General features: G+C 38.9%; 1 protein-coding gene across 2 annotated transcripts in view; it reads right to left on the bottom strand.

The window, feature by feature from the left end:
• Nucleotides 1–17,186, bottom strand: part of TRIM37 (tripartite motif containing 37) — a 166,854-nt gene that overhangs the window by 68,621 nt on the left and 81,047 nt on the right. For both annotated transcript variants that reach the window (XM_080679841.1, XM_080679840.1), the window contains exons 23-24: nucleotides 5,226–5,336; nucleotides 3,866–3,944 (exon numbers count right to left, since the gene is read on the bottom strand). In XM_080679841.1, coding sequence (XP_080535967.1) covers nucleotides 3,866–3,944; nucleotides 5,226–5,336 — 190 coding nt within the window. The remainder of the gene's footprint in view (nucleotides 1–3,865; nucleotides 3,945–5,225; nucleotides 5,337–17,186) is intronic.

Raw genomic sequence — 17,186 nt, 5'->3', positions numbered from 1 at the left:
CATTCGTGAGCCATACAAAATTATCAACTTAAACATTAGCCTGCTATATTTGGTCAACTCACCCCTAAGGCCTTAGCAGGGTCAGACCAAATGATTTCACAGGCCTTATATGGCCTGTGGGCTGGATGTTCCCCATCCCTGCTTTAGATATTTACAAATTTGTTTTTCTTTTTTGGTAAAACCTGTTGTCAACTTTAATTACAAAAATGGAGAATTTTTTACCAGGAGGATAGTTAATATCATTTCTTTAGAAGCTTAATTTTTTTGAAGGGATAGATTTTATTCTTAAACATGGAGTCAGAATATGCTAAAAATGGATTGGGTTCCTTGAACACAGAAGATAATATACAAATTAAGTTCAAATAATTTCCCCTACAAAATTTTTGTGCAAGCATAACAAGTAAATACCTTCTAATTTCCCTATAGCTATAATAATCAAAAATAGTCTTGCTGACATAGTGAACTCAAACTCCACCAATTTAAAAGGGTCTCAACTAACTAATTCTCCATTCATCTAAAATAAGGGCAGCACTCCTGTTTTTATACATAGTAACCTGAGAGGATAAGAAAAGCCAAAAAAATACTTGAGATCCAAGTGTACTGTGATCTAAATATCACTATGAAATCTGGGGAATTCAATGATTTTAAAAACCTCAAGGTCATGAAAAATAAGAGCAAAACTTAAGAACACTTCCTATATAATAAAAGCCTAATATACAAATTGTCCCCTCCGGTGGTCATTTGACCAAGAGACCGGAAGTTCAACCACTCGCTATGACGTGTGCTGACCACCAGGGGGCGGCATGGAACATGGCAGGCGTTGGTGACACGCTGCGACCTCTCGCCAGCTACCTGGGGGTGGGGGTGACTGGGATGGAGGTGCGATGAGAATGTGGGATGTCCGGCCAAAACCGGTTTGGCTCAGTGGATAGAGCGTCAGCCTGCGGACTGAAGGGTCCCAGGTTCGATTCCGGTCAAGGGCATGTAACTTGGTTGCGGGCACATCCCCAGTGGGAGGTGTGCAAGAGGCAGCTGGTCGATGTTTCTCTCTCATCAATGTTTCTGACTATCTATCCCTCTTCCTTCCTCTCTGTAAAAAATCAATAAAATATATTTAAAAAAAAAAAAAAAAAAAAAAGAATGTGGGATGTCCGTCCGAGCTCGCTCTCACTCCCCCTGCTACCCTCCCCCAGGACGCCAGGGCCCTCTCCCCCTACCCCCCGACTCAGGTGCCAGGTGCCCACGAGGAGCCTGCCCCGCACCCATGTGTCATCATCTGGGTGAGCTGGGCCACAACTGCCAGGACCGCAGGGGCTGGTTCATGCAGGAGCTGGTCTGTGAGGCTGGCTGGGAGAGAGCGTGCTGCCCGCCTGGCTTCCGTGTGGCACCGCTGGGCAGCCCAGAGGCCCATGCTGCACCCTGGCCAGTGGCATCCGGCCAAACTCACCCAATCTCCATGAGGGGACTCAGGCACCGTGACTCAGGTGGAGGGGAGCGCATGGGGGCCCAGGTGATGCCCATGGCCAAGAGGTCAGCTGGGACTTGCCTTTCCATGCCAGATGCTCACACTTAGATCGCTGGCCAGGCCTAGGGACCACACCCATGCAGGAATTTCGTGCACCAGGCCTCTAGTATGATTACAAACTATGTTCCTATACGTACATATCTATGCTAAAGTTTCATTTATAAATTAGGCAGAGTAAGAGATTAACAACAATAAAATAGAACCATTATAGCAATACTCTCCAGTAATTCTTCTATTTTTCAGTCCAAATCTATTCCTGAATCTGCTTGATGACACTCATTTCAGGGGATCCCTTGCTCAAGTCTTCCTATGGGCTCAATTCTTGCTGGTGCAACACAAAGCAGGATGGCACCAGATTTTATCACGCTACAAAATGGCACACAATTTAAAATGTATGTTTATATCTGGAATATCCCATTTAATATTTTTGGATCACAGGTAACTGAAATCATGGAACACAAAACTGTGGATAAGGGGATACTACTGTATATAGATTAATGACCCAAGAGAATCTCATGGCTAAATCATTCATGCTAAGAAGCTCTTACAAGTAAATTTCCCCAAGTGAAGAGTCTATTCTCAGGCTTCTCTTATTCTTAAACACATGCAGTTTCACATATTTTGAAAACAAAAAGAATTACAAAGGCATATTGAAAAGCACTCAGTTCTGTATCAAAACTGTATAGGTCAAGAAATGTCTAGGCAACAGTGAGAGATTCAAAGTGTCAATCACTTATGTTTATGGATTTATTTAAAAAAAAACTCATTATTTTTCACAATGGTTTGCTCTCAACACTAAAGGCGCAAAATTCTTACATTATATTTTCATCTATTACAATGTAGCTAGAGATAAGAAACAGCTGGATTAAAAATATGATCTCATCAAAATGTAATGACCATGAGCACAATTCTATCTAATAGAAAATGTTGATTACTGCATGACAAACTATGTATTATACAACAGCATGCCAATTACCATGTTAGTAAACAAATGCTAAATTTTTACTTTTCCTAAGATTATAGTTCTTAAATACTTCCAATTAACTTTTAAAGAGAAAACATAACCATATATATTAAAGACATTATAAATAAACCTCCTAACTTCCCATGCATTTACCAATAGTCTACAGAGCTCAACAGCCTCTATAATATGCAGGCAATATAAATAGAAAAAAAAAAAAAAAAAAAAGAGGCTTCCTGTCCCACTTCTAATAAATTGCAGAGGCATAATATTTTCTCAAGTTCATTTTATTAACAAAAAGAGCAAACCATGAATCATAGCAACCGGCAACACATTAGACATGGAAAAGTGAACAATATTAAGTAAAATATAAGCAGATGAGATGCCTCTCACATGTATATATATTCATGCTTTTTCAATAGTCTCTTAGTCAACTTTCAGTGTAATTTTCACCAACATTCTAGCAGCTCAAACACAAATGCAGGAGCACAATGGCAAAAGTTTGGCAACTACTTTGGGCTCATTGCGAGTATGAAGGTAACCCTTATACCACAGTTTCACGTAAACCTGCAATTTGTATTTCCTTAAATGTAGCTGACACTGAAATCAATGTCCAACTAATGAAAATAAAAAAGGAGAAAAGAGGACATTAAATACTTGTACTTTAGAGGCAGAAAAATGAAATACTTTAAATGATCTTATACGCGTTCATGTAACCAGGAATATAACCAATCCACATTAACTTAACTTATTTACTAGTGAAAATACACTTGTAAAAGTCACACAATAGAAATATTATGAGCCACTGATCAGTGTGCCTGCACTTGAAAAAAAACAAGAAAAGATAAATAAGTTAACTTTAGTCAGTGTAGTGTTATTTCAGCCATTCACATAATTAAGTATCTACAGGAAAGAATCTACACATAACTAATTTTTCTGTTCACTTATCTGCAGGCACCAATGAAACTATACACTGATTAAAACCCAAAAGCCAGTCACTTAAACACAAGTGAGCATCTAGCCAAAAACAGGACAGCACCGGTGCCAAGCATCACTGAGCGCATGCACGTCTCTAGGGACATTTTTCAGCAGTTACTTGCCCTGCTGTTGTAGTCGACAAACTGCTCTTTAAGAATATACTACAAGGACTACATGTTTATTCATTACATCACACAGAATTCTTCCCACACTTTTTTTCCCTGTGAACTAAAGTCTTCTACTAGAATTGTGCTACTTTCTAAAGTTTCAGAATTATTATTTCAGGTATTTATGATGAAAAAAATTAGACAAAATCTGACAGATGACAATTTGAGCACCAACTACAGCAAATTTCATGGCCAGGATAGCTTGCAAGTCAGTTCTCTTGGTTTGAAAATTACCTCCCACTGTTGTCTTCAGTATTGAAGCTGAGATCTTCAATGCCTATTTGTTCACCATCAGGAAAACTGGAATGTGTATCTAAGATAAAAAAATTAAAAACAGATTACATTTTCTAATGACCAGTATTTTCTTGCATGTCTTTAAATGATCTTATCAAGTATGGTATTTAAGCAATAAAGGTTTGCTGTGTTGTGAACAAAGCTGTCTTCAGGGAGTTTGTGACCTGAGTCAGATGTAAGCAAACACAAGGAGAAATAAAGGGAGAAAAGAAAGGTGCGATATCCATAGTTAGAAAATGAAAGGCATTGCCTCACTTTGTCCTCCAGGGACACTGTGGGGGCAGCTGAAGAAGGAACAGGAAATGGTGATGTACACTCTGAAGATTGTATAAACATAAAATGTATTGAAAGTCAATTAAATTGCACATGCAAGTATCACGACAAACACCTAATAGCACTCAAAAACTTGCCAAAAGTTGGCTGCTTCTTTTGGAAGGAGAAAAAATTACTAAAAGTGTTTTAATACTTAAAAATCATCAAATGCGTGGCTCTATATTACACACTAGAACATGAGGGAAATATGTAAAATATAAAGCTGACAATTAGCATAAGCCTGGCAACATTCTCATTCCAGAAATTCTTCTGAATGCTCAGATTGATCATTAAGGTCTTTGGATAAAATATTAACAGTGGGTGATGTTAACTAAACTTACTGTGGTAATCATTTTGCAATACATACATACATATATACATGAAACATTATGTTTAATACCTCAAACAAAACAAAAATATTAACAATAGGTTTCTCTCTGAGCTTTTTTTCTAAGACATTTTTCAGAGGAAGAGGGAATAATAACTGATGATTCCATTATCTGCACATATTTCTAAAAAAATCAGAAAAAGTTATCTTTAAAAAAAGTTACCTTATTTGCTAGGCTACAAATATCTCTAAAAAGAAAGAAGTCAAACATCTGAAACGTCCCTATGGGCTGGCAAACATCTACTACAAATGGGCAGAGAGTAAATACTAGTACGTAGGTGCCATAGGCCACAAATGGACTCTGTTTTATAACTTCACAACAGAAAAGCTATTCTTAGAGAACCACAGGCTGTACTGGAGCAGGTTCCTGACCCCTGCTTCACTCAGTAAGTAGCACCCATTAGGTGTCTGACCAGCCAAATATTACCTACGAATTTTCTTCAGTTCTCACCATTTAGTTTACCCCATATATACTAGTATTGTCTCATAAATGACAATAATTAAAACAGAAAAAGAAGCAGAAGTAGAAACAGAAGCAAATCAGCAGCAGCAGCAGAATTGGCTTTATTCATCTCTGTGAAATGACAGCAGGCGCTGCACCTTCATCTGGGGGCTGTGCCGTGAAAGAGTCGTTGAATCCACCCAGGCCGGTGTGCTCTTCCTGCTCCTCATTCTCAGTGTCACATTCCACATCACTGTCGCTACTCATTCCTGCCAGGAAAGAAGGGAAGAACGTGTCTCTGACAAGCAGCAACTTCACGTGAAAGACAAAGGAAATCTTACAACTAAACTGACTCCCACTGAAAGCCAGGACAATATGACACCACACAAAACAAGGAAAACCAACCACACAGACCTCAGCTCTCTGATTATTAGAGCAGTGTCTTACTTTTGTCCTCCAAGATTACAATTGCCCTTTCCACAGTACCTGAATTTGAAACAGTATAATTTCATTATACTGAGAGGTTTTTTTTCTGAAGTCACACTGTATTTTCTAGAGTCATAAGAGATAACAGTAACTCTCAATCCTGACTGGACATACATATAATTGTTTCTAGCCTAAAACATATAAACATGTCACATAAACAAAATACACATTTATCTGTATATGCATGTTTTAAAAAATTCCAGTTATTCTAGCAATAAATTAGTTACTATCCCATTTGGGCCTCCAATTTTGTATTTGTGTACTTAAGCTGATTTTTAAAAGAAAAAGTCTATAGAAAAGTATTTGTTGTTTTTTTAAAAAAATATATTTTGATTTTTTTACAGAGAGGAAGGGAGAGGGATAAAGAGTTACAAACATCGATGAGAGAGAAACATTGATCAGCTGCCTCCTGCACACCTCCTACTAGGGATGTGCCTGCAACCAAGGTACGTGCCCTTGACTAGAATCGAACCTGAGACCTTTCAGTCCGCAGGTTGATGCTCTATCCACTGAGCCAAACCAGTTAGGGCATAGAAAAGTATTTCTGTTACAAGAAGATAGTGATCAAGAAAATCTGAAAATAGCTTTTGAGAAACCAAGATGGCGGCATAGGTAAGCACCTAAACTGCTGCCTTGCACAACAATTTCAAAACTACAACTAAAAGACAAAATGGACATCATCCAGAAACACAGGATGCTGGCTGAGTGGAAATTCTACAACTAGAAAGAAAGAGAAAAGCACACTGAGACTCAGAGGAGCTGTAGGAGGCAGAGGTACTGGGATGCACTTGTGGAGAGGACTGGCAACTGAGTGCGCGGCTGGCTTTCTCAAGTGGGAGGGAGACAAATGCTCCTGACTGCACTGAACTCCAGTTCCAAGCGAGACTCTGGGGACCCAGACTCATACGGGGTGAAACTGGACTGTCAGGAAAGAGAAAAGCACACTGAGACTCAGAGGAACTGCGGAAGGCAGAGGTACTGAGGCGCGTGTGCGCGCGGAGAGGGCGGACAACTGAGCGTGCGGCTGGCTTTCTCAAGCAGGAGGGAGACAAAAGCTCCTGACTGCACTGAACTCCAGTTCCGGGTGAGACTCTGGGGATTCAGACTCATTCGGGGAGAAACTGGACTGTCGGGCAGCAAGCAAAACTTGAGGGCAGCTTTCTCTCGGATGCGCTTGCAGCAATTACCACGGAATACTAAAACACAGGGGCCTATTAGGGCAGGGCTGATGGGAAATCAATGCTGTCTGCTCCACCCTGAGACTCCACCCCATCCAAGCTGAGCACAGAGGCTTTTGCAAGTCTCACAAGGGTGTCTCCAGCACAGAAGTTCTCCCAGCATAGACACAGCTGATCCTCACAGCCAATTGGCCTGGAGGTCAATTCCTCCCAGTGATACCAACAACAATTAAGGCTTAACTACAACAAGGCTGTGCACACAGCCCACAAAGGGGTGCACCAAGAGTGTCCACCTCAGGTAACTGGGGAGGCTGAGCCACTGGGCCCTATAGGACACCTAGCACACAAAGCCACTCTATCAACTCAGGGAAGCAGCCAAAATGCGGAGGCAAAGAAACAGGTCACAAATGAAAGAAATGGAGTAAAGCAAACAACTGGATATAGAGTTCAAAACCACAGTTATAAGGTTTTTCAAGAATTTTCTAGAAAGGGCCGATAAATTTAGCGAGACACTCGAGGATATGAAAAAGGACCAACTAGAAATTAAGCATACACTGACTGAAATAAAAAATATTATACAGAGATCTAACAGCAGACTAGAGGACCGCAAGAATCAAGTCAAAGATTTGAAATACAAAGAAGCAAAAAAACAACCTGAAAAGCAAAAAGAAAAAAGAATCCAAAAATTTGAGGACAGTGTAAGGAGCCTCTGGGACAACCTCAAGTGTACCAACATCAGAATTATGGGGGTGCCAGAAGAAGAGAGAGAGCAAGATACTGAAAACCTATTTGAAGAAATAATGACAGAAAACTTCCCCCACCTGGTGAAAGAAATAGACTTACAAGTCCAGGAAGCGCACAGAACCCCAAACAAAAGGAATCCAAAGAGGACCACACCAAGGCACATCATAATTAAAATGCCAAGAGCAAAAGACAAAGAGAGAATATTAAAAGCAGCAAGAGAAAAGCAGTTAGTTACCTACAAGGGAGCACCCATACGATTGTCAGCTGATTTCTCAACAGAGACTATGCAGGCCAGATGGGAGTGGCAAGAAATATTCAAAGTGATGAAAAGCAAGAACCTACAACCAAGATTACTCTACCCAGCAAAGCTATCATTCAGAATTGAAGGGCAGATAAAGAGCTTCACAGATAAGAAAAAGCTAAAGGAGTTCATCACCACCAAAGCAGTATTATATGAAATGCTGAAAGGTATTCTTTAAGAAGAGGAAGAAGAAGAAAAAGGTAAAGATAAAAATTATGAACAACAAATACATGTCTATCAACAAGTGAATCTAAAAATCAATGAATAAAAAAATCTGAGGAACAGAATAATCTGGTGAATATAAAAGAATCAGGGGCATAGAAAGGGAGTGGACTGACAATTCTCGGGAGGAAAGGGGTGTGGGGGTTGCGGGAAGAGACTGGACACCTATGGATGAGGACAGTGGGGGGGGGGGGGCGGTAAGGGCAGAGGGTGGGGCGGGAACCGGGTGGAGGGGAGCTATGGGGGGAAAAAAGAGGAACAATTGTAATAATCTGAACAATAAAGATTTATTAAATTTAAAAAAAAAAGAAAATCTAAAAATATATCTGCTACACACCCTTATAAATGGTGGGAAAAAAGTAAACTTAAAAAAAGTAAACTTAAGCCGAAACTGGTTTGGCTCAGTGGTAGAGCGTCAGACTGCGGACTGAAAGGTCCCAGGTTCGATTCCGGTCAAGGGCATGTACCTTGGTTGCGGGCATGTCCCCAGTAGGGGGTGTGCAGGAGGCAGCTGATCGATGTTTCTCTCTCATCGATGTTTCTAACTCTATCCCTCTCTCTTCCTCTCTGTAAAAAATCAATAAAATATATTAAAAAAAAAAAAGGGTTCATGTTCATCAAATCGTTTTTCTCCTTAATGCCATATCTCACAGAGACATTAAGTTAATTATATTAACCTATGGATTTAATTGGAAGTAAAAAAAAAAAAAAAAAAAGTAAACTTAAAATACTATTTTAACTAAGAGCCACATTTAAAAGAAGTGAAAAAGCCACAGCTGCCAAAAAGAGCAGGAGAAGGGAGACCAGTGGGTCCAGCATCACAGTTGTCCAGAGGGTGTAACGTGAGGGTCTTTCACACTCGCTTGGGGAGAAGAAAAAAAAAAATCTTTGGACCTACCACAGAAGGGAGTTGATACTGAGGCTAAAACTCTGCCTACTGGCATAGGAAGACAGCAGGGAATTTTGTCTGTTTTTGCTAGGCTCAGTTCATTAAGAACTGAAACTAAAGCCTGTGCACCTAAACAATTTAGGTTTGGGATTTAAAGTTGAGGTTCAAAGCTCAGGAAATTAACATAAAACACTAGCCAGGGGCTAGTGTTATTTGAACAAAGCAAATGTAAAACCATTTGAAGAGAAGGCTCTAGGTAAAGGGAGTAAGCACATCCCATCCAGTCTTTCCCACTGAATGGAGCTATAAATGTGGACAGAATGCACCAAGCCACTATTTAAGGACTCTGAAAAGTAAATAGAAACAAGCATATTGGTGTAGACCAGAATTTGAAGTACCACCAAATTGGCAGATTTAAACAAGACTCAGAGTCTCATAAAATCATATTAAAAATGTCCAGGATACAATCCAAAATTACCTCAGCATATGAAGAACCAGAAAAAGACAATCAACAAACATCAATGCTGAGATGACAGAGATGTTGAAATTATCTAACAAAGAAATTCAAAGTAGATATAAAAATGCTCATGAATTAAAAACCTCTCTGGAGGAATGCTTCCACAATCCAGGTCACAAAATTATCATAGAAAAAAGAAAATAAAGAATTCTTAAAGGGTAGGGTTGGGAGTCTCAAAAAGTTGTGTTCCAATCAAAATTTACAAAACAAACAAGGCCCACACCACAATCCACCTGAAGAGTCAAGCAGATATACAGACAAATCTTTCACTATCATGAAATAACTTGTAAAAGACTACCGTGGGAAACAAAAGGATAGATACTTTTATTTTAATTTTTTTATATTTTATTGATATTTTACAGAGAGGAAGGAAGAGGGAGAGCTAGAAACATCGATGAGAGAGAAACATCGATCAGCTGTCCCCCTGCACACCCCCTACTGGGGATGTGCCCGCAACCACAGTACATGCCCTTGACCGGAATCGAACCTGGGACCCTTGAGTCCGCAGGCCAACGCTCTATCCACTGAGCCAAACCGGTTAGGGCATGGATAGGTACTTTTAAGTACTTCTAGAAATGAAAGATATAGTTATTTTAAAATTAAAATATTAATAGATGAATTTAGAAAGTTGGAAAAACAGGTTGCAAGCTTAAAGATAGAACTGAGGAAATTACCCATACACCAAAGAAAAATAAGATGAAAATAATAAGACAGAGGTTTAAGAAACAAGGGGATAAAAGGGAATGTTTCAAACAGATTGCCATAGAGATAGCAAAAGTAACAAAGGAGAGGGACAATATATTAGGAGAAAGTGGCTGTGAATTTCCCAGGATTAATGAAAAACATTCTAAATAGAATTAAAATTAAAATATAACTACCAATAGCTCTGGAAGTTGGCTATAGCAGTGTTTAAAGGGAAAGTTACAGCATTAACTGCTTTTATTAGAAAAGAGAAAAAGGTCTCAAATTAATGATCACTTTAAGAAACAAGAAAAGGGAACACATAAACCCAAAGGGAGAAAATAAAGAACTGAAATAAAATTAGCAGAAAAATAATAGAAAAGGCTTTTAAAGAGACTTTAAAAAAAGCAAACAAAATCCAGTATCAGGAATAAAAGAGGGGACATCACTACAGATCCTACAGACATTAAAAGAACAATAAGCAACTAGAAACAACTTAATGCTCATGAAATCAAGAACATGGATGGAAAGGACAAATTCTTTGATTCAGACACAAACTACCGAAGTTCATTCAGATAAAAATATAAATAACTTGAATGGGTATTTTAACTACTAAAGAAGCCGAAACCGGTTTGGCTCAGTGGATAGAGCGTCGGCCTGCGGACTCAAGGGTCCCGGGTTTGATTCCGGTCAAGGGCATGTACCTGGGTTGCGGGCACATCCCCAGTAGGGGGCGTGCAGGAGGCAGCTGATCGATGTACTAAAGAAATACAATTTGCAGTAAAAAGCAAACAACCAAAAACAACAACAACAAAAAACAAACAACCTTCCAACAAAGAAAACTGTAGCTACAGATGGCTTCACTGGTGAATTCTTTCCCTTCTGTTTTCAAGAAGAGTTTGTACTAGAGGCCTGTGCACCAGTAGGCCTTCCTCCCCGCTGGCTGCCAGCACCGGCTTTCCCTCTGGCACCCTGGACCGGGCTTCCCTAGCAGCCCTGGCTTTGTCTGAAGGACGGCAGGTCTAATTAGCATATTATGCTTTTATTATTATAGATTATTTCTCACTTAACTATTTAAAGACACAGGCAATGTATGGATGTCTCTGAAAACTCTTTTTAAAAATATGTCTTTATTGATTTATTTTTTAAAATATGTTTTTATTGATTTCAGAGAGTGAAAGAGAAACATCAATGATGAGAGAGAATCATGGATCAGCCGACTCCTGCATGCTCCCCCACCAGGACGAAGCCCGTAACCCCAGCATGTGCCCCGACCCAGAATCGAATCGTGACCTCCTGGTTCACAGATCAACATGCAATCACTGAGCCACACCGGCTGGGCTGAAATCTCTTTAGCAAAGAAAAGGAGAGAAAAAATTACTTCCTGCTCTACAAAGTGAACAGTGACTGTTTAGAGACCAAACCACCACTTCCATGAAGCAACACCACCACCACCTTGTGGTCTTTCCTGGAACTGTTCTGACAACAATAAAACCCAGTTCTTGAAATTTAGGCACAAATTTTACCTCTTGGTACTAGTGTTTCAGAATTCCTGACAGATACTAATCTTCAGGATGCACAAACAAGGAACTGAAATTCTCTGAATTTCCCAAAAACATAACTTATTCTTTAAATACAACATTACGAAATTTTTCAAACTCTTCATTCATTATATATCTTTTTAAAAAAACTGTTTAATTTATAGTATTTCTAAGAACTGCAGGCTACAGTGAATATTCAAATGCTGGCAAATGCTGTGACTATTCCTAGATAGTATTCAAATAATGTAATATTTAGAACTTTTAGCAAGGTTTATAGTACTGCATATAGAATCATACGTGGAAAATGCCAATTAAAGGAATTATTTTGTTTCCCAAACACCTATTTCTTATAACACTCCTCATAAGATTCCTGTATAGTATAAACGCATGGATATTTTTTTTTTTTTTTTTTTTGGGATGTATTCCTGTCTTTATTTTTTTTATTTTTTTTTTTTCAAATTTTTATTAAGGTATTATGTGTGTACATATCTTACCATTGCCCCCCACCCCCACCCCACTCCCATACATGCCCTCACCCCCCAATGTTTTGTATCCGTTGCTTACTCTTATATACATGCATATAAGTCCTTCAGTTGATCTCTTATTTCCCCCACCTCTCCCTAACCTTACCACTGTAATTTGACAGTCTGTTTGATGCTTTACTGCCTCTGTAACTATTTTTTTGTTCATCAGTTTATAATGTTTTTCATTATCCCCAAATGAGTGGGATCATGTGGTATTTTTCTTTCATTGACTGGCTTATTTCACTTAGCATAATGTTCTCTAATTCCATCCAAGTGCCTACAAATGGTAGTAATTCCTTCTTTTTTACGGCAGCATAGTATTCCATTGTGTAGATGTACCATAGTTTTCTGATCCAGTCATCTGCTGATGGGCACCTAGGCTGTTTCCAAATCTTAGCTATTGTAAATTGTGCTGCTATGAACATAGGGGTGCATATATCCTTTCTGATTGGTGTTTCTGGTTTCTTAGGATATATTCCTAGGAGTGGGATTACTGGGTCAAATGGGAGTTCCATTTTCAGTTTTTTGAGGAAACTCCATACTGTTCTCCACAGTGGCTGCACCAGTCTGCATTCCCACCAGCAGTGCACGAGGGTTTCTTTTTCTCCGCATCCTCGCCAACACTTGTCGTTTGTTGATTTGTTGATGATAGCCATTCTGACAGGTGTGAGATGGTATCGCATTGTTGTTTTGATTTGCATCTCTCTGATAATTAGTGACTTTGAGCATGTTTTCATGTGTCTCTTGGCCTTCCTTCTGTCTTCTTTCGAAAAGATTCTATTTAGGTCCGTTGCCCATTTTTTTATTGGATCCTTTATCTTCCTTTTATTAAGTTGTATAAGCTGCCTGTAGATGTTGGAAATTAAACCTTTATCAGTGATACCATTTGCAAATATGTTCTCCCATACAGTGGGGTTTCTTGTTGTTTTGTTGATGGTTTCTTTTGCTGTGCAAAAGCTTTTTATTTTGATGTAGTCCCATTTGTTTATTTTCTGTTTGGCTTCCATTGCCCTAGGGGCAGTATCACTGAAAAAGTTCTTTTGGCATATGTCTGAGATTTTGCTGCCTGTGGATTCCTCTAGTATTTTTATGGTTTCCCGTCTTATATTTAAGTCCTGTACCCATTTTGAGTTTATTTTTGTGTATGGTGTAAGTTGGTGATCTAGTTTCATTTTTTTGCATGTATCTGTCCAATTTTCCCAACACCATTTATTAAAGAGACTGTCTTGACTCCACTGTATGCTCATGCCTCCTTTGTCAAATATTAAATGCGCATATTGGTTTGGGTCGATATCTGGATTCTCTATTCTGTTCCATTGATCTATATGTCTGTTCTTGTGCCAGTACCAGGCTGTTTTGAGGACAGTGGCTTTGTAATACAGCTTGAAATCTGGTATTGAGATCCCTCCTACTTTATTCTTCTTTCTCAGGATTGCTGTGGCTATTCGGGGTCTTTTTTTATTCCAGATGAATTTTTGGAGAGTTCTTTCTAGGTCTGTGAAATACGCCGTTGGTATTTTAATGGGGAGTGCATTGAATCTATAGATTGCTTTGGGTAGTATGGACATTTTAATGATGTTGATTCTACCAATCCATGAACATGGTATGTTCTTCCATCTGTTTACATCTTCCTCTATCTCTTTTTTCAGGGTCCTGTAGTTTTCCGCATATAGGTCTTTTACCTCCTTGGTTAGGTTTATTCCTAAGTATCTTAATTTTTTTGGTGCAATGGAAAATGGGATTGCTTTTTTAGTCTCTCTTTCTGTAAGTTCATTGTTGGTGTATAGAAATGCCATAGATTTCTTGGCATTAATTTTGTATCCTGCTACATTGCCGAATTCATTTATTAAGTCTGTTAGTTTTTTTATGGAGTCTTTCGGGTTTTTTATGTACAATATCATGTCATCTGCAAATAAGGACAGCTTTACTTCTTCTTTTCCAATTTGGATGCCTTTTATTTCTTCTTCTTGTCTAATTGCAGTGGCTAATACTTCCAGTACTATGTCAAACAGGAGTGGTGAGAGTGGGCATCCCTGTCTTGTTCCTGTTCTTAGGGGAAATGGTTTTAGTTTTTGCCCATTGAGTATGATGTTAGCTGTGGGTTTATCATATATAGCTTTTATTATGTTGAGGTATGATCCTTCTATTCCCACCTTGTTGAGAGTTTTTATCAAGAAAGGGTGTTGGATTTTGTCAAATGCTTTTTCTGCATCAATTGATATGACTATGTGATTTTTATCTCTCAATTTGTTTATGTGATGTATCACATTTATTGATTTGCGGATATTGAACCATCCTTGCATTCCTGGGATAAATCCTACTTGGTCATGGTGTATGATCTTTCTGATGTACTGCTGGATCCTATTTGCTAGAATTTTGTTGAGGATTTTGGCATCTACATTCATGAGGGATATTGGCCTGTAATTCTCCTTCATTGTGTTGTCTTTATCTGGTTTTGGTATTAGGGTGATGCTGGCTTCATAGAAGGAGCTTGGAAGTGTTCCTTCCTCTTGAATTTTTTGGAATAGTCTGAGGAGGATAGGTTTTAGTTCTTCCTTGAATGTTTGGTAGAATTCTCCTGTGAAGCCGTCTGGCCCCGGGCTTTTGTTTGCCGGAAGCTCTTTGATGACTGCTTCAATTTCTTCCATAGTTACTGGCATGTTGAGCTGTTTAGATTCTTCCTGATTGAGTTTTGGAAGGTTATATTTTTCTAGGAATATGTCCATTTCCTCCAGGTTGTCCAGTTTGTTGGAATAGAGTTGTTCGTAGTATTTTTTAACAATCCTTTGTATTTCAGCGGGATCTGTTGTTATTTCACCTCTTTCATTTCTGATCTTGTTTATTTGGGTCCTCTCTCTTTGCTTCTTGGTGAGCCTGGCTAGAGGTTCATCAATCTTGTTTATCCTTTCAAAGAACCAGCTCTTGGTCTTGTTGATCTTTTGAATTGTTTCTTTGGTCTCTATGTCGTTTATCTGTGCTCTGATCTTTATTATTTCCTTCCTTATGCTTACACTGGGCTTTTCTTGTTGCTCTTTTTCTAACTCTTTGAGTTGTTGGGTTAGGTAATTTATTACCCCTGTTTCTTGTTTTTTGCAGTAGGCTTGTAGAGCTATGAACTTCCCTCTCAAGACTGCTTTCGTTGTGTCCCATAGATTTTGGATTGTTGTGTTTTCATTGTCATTTGTTGTCATGATGTTTTTTATTTCTTCTTTGATCTCTCTGGTAACCCAGTCATGGTTTAATAGCATGCTGTTTAGTCTCCATGTGTTTGATTTCTTTGGGTTGTTTTTATTGTAGTTGATTTCCAGTTTTATGCCACTGTGGTCTGAGAAGATGCTTGATATGATTTCTATCTTCTTGAATTTGAAGAGACTTTGCCTGTGTCCCAACATATGGTCTATCTTTGAAAATGACCCATGTGCACTTGAGAAGAATGTATATTCTGTGGCTTTGGGGTGAAATGTTCTGAAGATGTCAATTAATTCCATCTGGTCTAGTGAGTCATTTAGGATTGATGTTTCTTTGCTGATGTTTTGTTTAGAGGATTTGTCCAATGGTGATAGTGGGGTATTAAAGTCTCCTACTATGATTGTATTGCTGTCAATCTCTCCCTTGATATCCTCCAGGAGTTTTTTTATGTATTTGGGTGCTCCTGTATTGGGTGCATATATGTTTACCAGAGTTATTTCTTCTTGTTGGATTGCTCCCTTTAGTATTATGAAATGGCCTTCCTTATCTCTTGTTATGTCCTTCAGTTTGAGATCTAATTTGTCAGAAATAAGTATTGCTACCCCAGCTTTTTTTTCAGTTCCATTTGCCTGGAAAACCTTTTTCCATCCCTTCACCCTCAGTCTGTGTGCGTCTTTTTTTCTGAGGTGGGTTTCTTGTAGACAGCAGATATATGGGTCGTGTTTTCTTATCCAATCCGTTACCCTATGTCTTTTGATTGGGGCATTTAATCCATTTACATTTAAAGTTATTATTGATAGGTACTTATTTGTCGCCATTCCTATTCTTTACCCCTGTGTTACTTCTTCACTTCCTATTTCTTTTTTTTTTACAGCAGACCCTTTAGCATTTCTTGCATTGCTGGTTTGGTGGTAATAAATTCCCTTAGTCCTTTTTTGTCTGTGAAGCTCCTGATTTCACCTTCAATTTTGATTGACAGCCTTGCTGGGTACAGTATTCTTGGATTCAGCCCCTTCCTTTGCATGACTTTGTATATTTCATTCCATTCCCTTCTGGCTTGATGAGTTTCTGTTGAGAAATCAGTTGCTAGTCTGATGGGGGTTCCTTTGTATGTAACTTTCTGTCTCTCTCTTGCTGCTTTTAAGATTCTTACTTTGTCGTTGTTGTTTGCCAATTTAATTATAATGTGCCTTGGCGTCGGTCTTTTGGGGTTCATTTTGCTTGGGACTCTGTGAGCTTCTTGGATTTGTGTGTGTTTTTTCTTCCCTATATCTGGGAAATTTTCTGTCATTATTTCTTCAAAGAGGTTTTCTATTCCTTGCTCAGCTTCCTTTCCTTCTGGAACCCCTATTATGCGGATGTTGTTTTGTTTCGTGTTGTCCCAAAGTTCCCTTAGACTCTCCTCTTGCCTTTTAATTTTTTTTTCTAGAAGTTGCTTTTCTTGGGTATTTTTTTCCATCTTGTCTTCTAGCTCACTGATGCGGTCCTCTGCTTCTTCTAGTCTACTCTTGATGCTTTCTATTGAGTTCTTTACAGCAGCGATGTCATTTTTCATTTCTTCTTGGTTCTTCTTCATTTCCTCTTGGTTCTTGCTCATATTGTCGAATTTGTCTTCCATTCTTTTCAGCCACCTTATGACCATTTCTCTGAATTCTTTTTCTGGAAGGTTGCTTGCCTCCATTTCGTTTACTTCCTTTTCTGGTGATGCCTGCTTTTCTTTCATATGCGGGCTGCCTCTTTGTCTCCCCATGGTCTCTCTTCTCTGGGTGTCTGGTTATGTAGTTCTTTCTCTCCTTATCCCAGGCGAAATCTGACCTTTCCGTGGTGGAGTGTAGAGCTCCTCTGAA

This window comes from Plecotus auritus (genome assembly GCF_963455305.1).
Source record: "Plecotus auritus genome assembly, chromosome: 7".
NCBI lineage: Eukaryota > Metazoa > Chordata > Mammalia > Chiroptera > Vespertilionidae > Plecotus > Plecotus auritus.
This window is presented reverse-complemented; position numbering and strand designations above follow the sequence as displayed.